The following is a 6,970-nucleotide window of genomic DNA, read 5'->3' as shown; positions in this document are numbered from 1 at the left end:
TCCTTACTTCCTGAAGATCCTTCTGGCACTACTACCTACCAGGGTAGGACTTTTAGAAGGGGTTTCTCCCCACCCCCTCTTCAGTTTAAGGCATTAAATGGTTGACTATGCCATTTAGTAGATCTATACAATTAAGAGAACTAGAGAGGTTTCATAGACATTAGGGCTGGAAGGGAAGAAGATTGAGCCCAGCCCCCTGCCTCAGGGGCAGGAAGTTAGCTGGGGGTCAAAGGATCCCAGCAAGATAAACATCCAAATGTTTCTTAAAAAGGAGTCCAGAGTAGGTGTTTGCAGTTATTCCTCATGTCCAGCCTGAAACAGTCTTGGAGGAGTTTGTGACTGTTTGACCTTGTCATCCCTTGGGGTGCTCTGATGAACAGGCATTTCCCTAGATCCTGATGTACACCCCTTATATTATTTATAGGCAGCCACCAGGTCCCCCCTGAGCCTGCGCTTTTCCAGGCTGAAGAGTCTCATAGCTCTCAGCCTCTCATCACAGGGCATGTTCTCCTGCCCTCTGATCATGCGTGTGGCTCTCCTCTGGACTCCCTCAAGCTTCTCCACATCCGTTTTAAAATTGTGGAGCCCAGAATTGGATGCAGTACTCCAGATGTGTCCTTACCAAGGCCAAGTACAGCAGGAGGATGACATCCTGGAATTTGCTTGAGAAGCATCTATGGATGCAAGCCAAAGTTGCTTGCTTTACCAGCTGCGACATCGCATTGGTGGCTCATATTCATCTTGTGGTCAATCATGGACACCCAAGTCCCTTTTGGCCATGGTGCTAAAAAGTGTAGCACTGCTGAGCCTGTAAGTGTGCTGCAGGTTCCCCCCACCCCACAAGGTGCAGTACCTTGTATTTGTCCATGTTGAATGCCATCAGATTTTCACCTGCCCATTTTCTGAGCCAGTTGAGGCTGGCCTGGATCACCAGCCTATCCTCAGGGGTGGACACTTTACCCCAAAGTTTGGTGTCATTGGCAAACTTGACCAGTCTGCTTCCGATACCAATGTCTACATCATTAATAAAGATGCTAAAGAGCATAGGCCGAAGGATGGAGCCTTGGAGAACTCCACTGGTCACAGTGCACCAGGATGTTTTCCTTCCATCAATTACCACTCTCTGGGTCTGACCTTGGAGCCAGTTCCCCACCCATCGGACTGTGATGTGGCCAAGGCCGCAGTTGGCCAATTTTTCCATGAGGAGATCATGGGACACTAGGTTTTATATTTCCTTTGCAGTTTGTCTTAGTCACCTTGAAATTACTTGTAATTTCTTCAGATTCATGAATCTTCAGTTGTTTTTCAGATTGAAAGCCAGATGTTTGTTGTACAATACACATCCTATTTCACACAGATTTGACAATTTAAAAACATTACAAAAAAGCTGAGGTAGCTATACTGATGAAGTTACTTGGAAGCATGGTTCTATTTGGAAGATTACTAAAAATACTTGTAGGCTCTGTGATTATTTCTTGATTTAATAAAAAAGGTATATAGTTGAAACTTCTACAAGACAGATGAAAGTCAAGTTGCTGATCAGCAGGTCAGAGAATACTTTAATTCAAATACTAGGGAAGCTAACAGCTGGAGAGAACCACCTTGTTGGACTAATAAAATTTTAAAAATCAGGAAGCCAAGATAAAATTATGGGATCCCAATACCATTTTATAAACATTTCTTAAATCTAACATGCATGAAGCACACTGAAACCTAGCATAAAAATCTTAAAAGCTTAAAAAAAATATTAAAGTTCTTCTAAACTGAACTTTGTTCTCCAAGTTTATGTGCATACAATAAGAAAGCAAGAACCTTACAAAAATGCTTATTTCTTTCCAGTTCTTCCTCCACATCCTTGCCATCTCATTCATTAATGATTCATCTGCATACTTGAGTGAAATAAACATCCAAATTGAAATTAATCCAAACACAAAAAACAAACAACAAACCCAAAACAAAAACAAAACAAAAAAAACCCTTTACAATTCTTAAGGATCCATCTCTGTCTGTGGATGTATCCGCTATCTGGAGGCTGAACTGGTACCTCCACCATTAATATACACTTGGACAAATGTAGGGATTTGTACTATTAGGTACAACCTGCTGCACCATAGATGTTACTTTACAATGAAGACACATTGCAAAAAGTGAGATTTTATTTTAAACAGTCTTGTGAGTAGTAAAGGATTGATCAAGCTATTTATGTTCCTGGTTACCAACTCATTAAAACTGTTACTGAAGTCAAACTAACGTAGTAACTACAAAATTAGAATTCTATTCAATGCAGAAAGGTATTGCATATATCCTACATAAAGAAACAGACTGAAGAGAGTCAAGTTTTCAAATTTCTCTTTGAAAAAGATGGTATCTTACAGTACATACAAAAATACTCTGAAAATACATACAACCTCATTTACAAAACAGCGAATTAAACATTATGATAGAAATAACAGTTATGCAGGAACTGAATCCCTCCCCACTCCCCAAAATGTAAGCATATTAAATGGGTACCAGTTATTATGAAAAATTGCATAATAACTTGTTTACATTGAGACCGATGATGGTCCTAAAGCAATTAATTTCCAGCTACTCTGAAAACCTGCTGTTGGGTTTTATTGAAACCCTAATACACATTTCAGCATGTTTAGATCGTGGAAGCTTCTTGAAACTGTAGAATAGCGGGACAGCAAATGTCCTGACAAGTTTATGCATTTTGAGTGATTTAAAATTTGCTGTAGTTCTGGAATTTGTTTGTTTCACTATCTTGGGGGGGGGGGGGGGGGGGGGGGGAAGAGGGAGGAGGAAATAGAGGACAAATTGTTTGGAAGCATCTTAAGAACCAAGTTACACTATATAATACATGCCTCCCATTTCAGTTTCTTTAACCACTGGGGTTTTAATGGTTGAATTTTGATTTGGGGGGTTGTTTTTTTTTGTGTTTTTTTTTTGTTTTGTCTTTTTGGGGGGGTGTTTGTTTGTTTTTTTGTTTGTTTTTTTTTTTTTAAACATTTGGGCCTCCATGGGAGGCAGAACATAAAACTTGTGTAGTGCATGGCTATGTGTTTAATACTGAAAAGCAACTGCCTGTAGAAGCCAAGTACCACTGGTGACAGATGCACAGGACAATATGCACCAAATAGGAAAAAAAATCCAGATTACAAGTATATCTACACAAAATTAGGAGAAGAGGAAAAAAAAAAAAAAAAAAAAAAAGGTATCAGCACTTTCATATACATTTCAAACCAGAACGTGGCTCCAGTGGGCTAACAGAACATATTTATGTAGGAATTATTCTAAACCTTAAGTCACAGGAAGGAGTTTTTTGGGGGTTTTTTTTTGGCTTTTTCTACAGTTTAACAAGTAGAGACTGTTAAACAAAGCTTTTTAAAAGAGTAATAAGGACTGCTGTCGCAAGGGTGTTCAAAATGAGAAGTAAACCCAGGAGAAACAAGCATGTAAACTAGAGAATTAAAAACCTCAGAGGCCATGATTCTGTAGATAGTGGCTTGTCAGCAGGCAATCTTGGAAAAGCTACACAGTAATGGAAGTATACTACAGCATCTGCAGGTCAAAGTGTAGACAAAAAAATTGTAACTAGGTAATGTTTCCAATATGGTGATAACTCTCCACATACCTTTATAAGAGACTGCAACTACACTAAGAATTGGTTGTTTATGGAGCCATTGAACAATTGCATATTATCTTTACCTGAAGAGGCACAGCAATCACCGGTTAAGTGTTAGTCTGATGGACTTTTTAATGATGCGAACGTTATTTGTAGGAACAGGAGAGGATAAGTCAGGTAATTCTCTACTGGGAAGTCTCTGCAATAGAAAAAAATGAAACAGAGCAGGGAAGCACAAAGTTTGTCTGGTAGAAAAAACAACTTCTTCAGCTAAATATACATAAACCCCAAGCCCTACATCAAACCAAGATGCTTGAAAGGTAAATGGTCCCACAACCTCACCTGTTAGGCCTCTAACACATTTGCAAGCAAAGCTGCTGGTTTTCACTGTGGTGGTGCTTAAGAGAACCTAGAGAAAAGGCATCACTCCCCCCTGTAATCTCTACCCTCAAAAGTTTTTACTACACTGAGCAAAAGGTGTAGGAAGGAACAAAGAACATGAGTAAAGAAAGAAAAAGAAAAGTGCTGCTCAAAAGCATCTGGGCACTCTAATCTCTTCTGGTCCAGGAAGAGGCAGGTATTTATTTTCAAATTTACTATTCTACTTCATGCTGCATCTTTGTTATTCCAGCTTTACTTCAAAATTGGAATAAACATTTAAAATAAAAAAACCCCACAACCTGAAGTATAATATGAATTTGCTTCAAGCTTTCGGCACTGAAGTCCTATATTGCACATGTAGTGACTAATACCACATTGAGCTTTTCAAAAGAGCATGATACAAGAGTGAAAATTCTAGTGACAGTGGGCATGTCTACATGAGATGCTAGCTACACAGTAGCCAAATAATACTGTGCAGTGCATCACAACATGAATAGTGCTAATATGCTACTGTGCAGTAGCATTACTAAAAAGGCTATTGCTGGCATTACTGCATATTTATTTAGTACTTGATTATACTAGTACTAAATAAATGTGCAGTAACATCTCGTGTGGATGTGCCCAGTAAGAAGGCAGTTTAAAAAGAAAGGGTTTTTTTTTTTTTTTTTTTGCTTAGTTTCTCTTCTGAAATGCCTGAAACTTGAATGCACAAGACAGATTATACTTTTTGCAAATTCAGAAAGTTTGAATGCCTCTGGCTGCACGCCTAAACCCTGTAGCATGACAGTGTGGGTCTTTGGTCCATGAAGTGTATTCTGAACAGCTGCACTAATCACAGGTGCTCTGTGCAAATGAGAATTTCAGTTAACAGTCACAGATATATGAAAGGAGAAGAGGAAATCAAGTCATATGTATGCAGTTACATTAATGAATGCAGAAAAATATTCTAGTTTTGCTTTACCTGTGAACATAAAGACTTAATAGCTAGTACCTGTGATCTTGATGTGCTGATAGTTGGAATAGGCATGAATTCCCCTCCAAGCTCATCCTTAAAAAAAAAAACCCCAAAAAAATAACCCCAGAAATTTTAGATCTTTGTAAGTGAAGTTCTTTCCTGCAGAAAGCAATATATCAACTTAAGGAATAGATATTAAGTGCCTGCTATATTTATATGGCTAATCCCTCCCAACAGAGTCTTAGCAGCCCCATATCAACACTTTTGAAATATAGAAGACATTTGACTATGTAAAGATAAATAAGAATATTATTTTTAAAAACAAAGCAACACTTATCTTAAGATGTGCCAACTTAATACTTTATCTGTACTTGTTACTATGAATCCACAAGCCTCTTGGAGGAAAGGGTGCAAATGCTTGAGCCTTTAAAAGTTGTTCAAAGTTTAACTGATTGTTTTTAATAATGATGTTGTGGTTGTTTTGCCTCCACTTTAGGCTTCAAGCAAACTCTACGTAGTTTTCCCCCAATCCCTTTTTCTAAAAAAAGTAGAGGCGCAAAAATTTTAAATGTGATACAATAAAGTCCAATAATAATGCTAATAATAATTAAAAAAAAAGTGTTCTGGGAACAGTGTGCCAAATCACAAGAATAGAGAAAGCTTGATAAAAGCAAAAAGACAGGAAGAAAAAGAATTTTCTCCCATTTAACCACAACACAATGAAGTATATTCTTGGTTTATGTTCTTAGTAAAATTTAGATACATTTAGTTAGCCTAGACAAAGTACTCCAAAAACAATGCTTCAGCTTACATTTTTTCCTGTAGATTCTCTCCTTGCATCCTCCTGAGGATTGCCAAGGCTTCTGAATGCCAAGTCCAATCCAATTAACTGGAAGAACAGAATACATGAAAAACCATTTTCATGTTAGTGCTCAGGAACCCTAAAATGCCTTTAGAGGGGTTACAAATTTTGTACAGTTGGAAACAGTTAAGTCTAGCAAAAGCTTTTACTATAAAAATGCAATCAAAGATACAGATCAAGTAGTCGGTCTATCATCATTCATACCTTTAACATGCACTAGAAGTTCTTGCTTCAGAACAGATGACACCTTTTGAATTTCTGAAAAATAAAGCCCTTCCCCCTCCATCTCCAACCCCAGCTCTTTTGTGCCTTTCCATGATACAAAAGGCATACCAAATTGGTAGAGACCAATTAAAAATAGTTAAACACATTAGTGCTCAACTCATGGAAACTGATTCAAGTTTCTACATAAACGGAATTTAACCTGCAACTTAGCATTCCATTGATTTCAGATTCCGATAACCTGCCAGGCATGCCAAATAGATATTTGTAAAAGACTACCTAACAACTGAGGTACTGTATTAAATATAGTGTGGAAATAAGTTAAATTGCCATCATCACAATGTCTTTAGAATGCCATTCTCCACTCCCCCTAAATATTTCCCCTTTGATGGTTATATTAGAAGGCACACACAAAGGCTCAGTTGTGTAACACTAGGATTAATACACTCACATGCCTACCATTTTCAAAAACTTACCTTGGCATTTAATCATTAGTATTTTAATAACGCAATTACTTGCTTTGTCCGCCCCCACCGTTGTATGAGATGAGCTAGGCATCTCACCCTGTGGAATTCTAACTAAACAAAAGAAACTGCTTTTAGAAAGTTTCTTACCTATACTTTGCTTTGGTACTACCAACCTCTATTGGAAGTGGAGAGAAAAGGATTTACTTTAACCAAGCAGCATAATTACTGTAGCTACAAGCTCAAAACCTTTAAAAGTAATTCTATGATCCATATAATATTTGGACACACAACTCTACTCTGAGTTGCATACATGCAACTGTACTCAAGTCTTTTCTACTGAACTACAGAGACGGAGCTCTTTCTGTGCTTCAGAGAACGTTAAGCAAAGTAGACGTCTATAGTGTTTGTGCCCTTTCACTAATAACTTACAATGAAAGCCTGAAAGGGCTTCCCTTTCC

The 6,970-nt window shown here is 37.8% G+C and overlaps 1 protein-coding gene across 6 annotated transcripts in view; it reads right to left on the bottom strand.

Annotated features, from left to right (window-relative positions):
- Positions 1–944: 944 nt before the first annotated feature.
- The window catches only part of PAPOLG (poly(A) polymerase gamma), a 31,621-nt gene continuing 25,595 nt past the window's right edge, over positions 945–6,970 (bottom strand). For 2 of the 6 annotated variants that reach the window (XM_014525864.2, XM_025192112.1), the window contains exons 20-22: positions 5,773–5,850; positions 4,998–5,054; positions 2,765–3,824 (exon numbers count right to left, since the gene is read on the bottom strand). In XM_014525864.2, the coding sequence (XP_014381350.1) occupies positions 3,726–3,824; positions 4,998–5,054; positions 5,773–5,850 (234 nt within the window). In that variant the 3' untranslated portion in view covers positions 2,765–3,725. Of the gene's footprint in view, positions 1,890–2,764; positions 3,825–4,997; positions 5,055–5,772; positions 5,851–6,970 lie in introns of those variants that run through there. The other 4 variants (XM_025192125.1, XM_014525856.2, XM_025192140.1 and 1 more) reach the window with 4 other exon arrangements.

Source organism: Alligator sinensis, unplaced genomic scaffold (assembly GCF_000455745.1).
Source record: "Alligator sinensis unplaced genomic scaffold, ASM45574v1 scaffold219_1, whole genome shotgun sequence".
NCBI lineage: Eukaryota > Metazoa > Chordata > Crocodylia > Alligatoridae > Alligator > Alligator sinensis.
The sequence above is the reverse complement of the archived record's forward strand: the minus strand, read 5'-3'. Positions and strand labels throughout refer to the sequence as shown.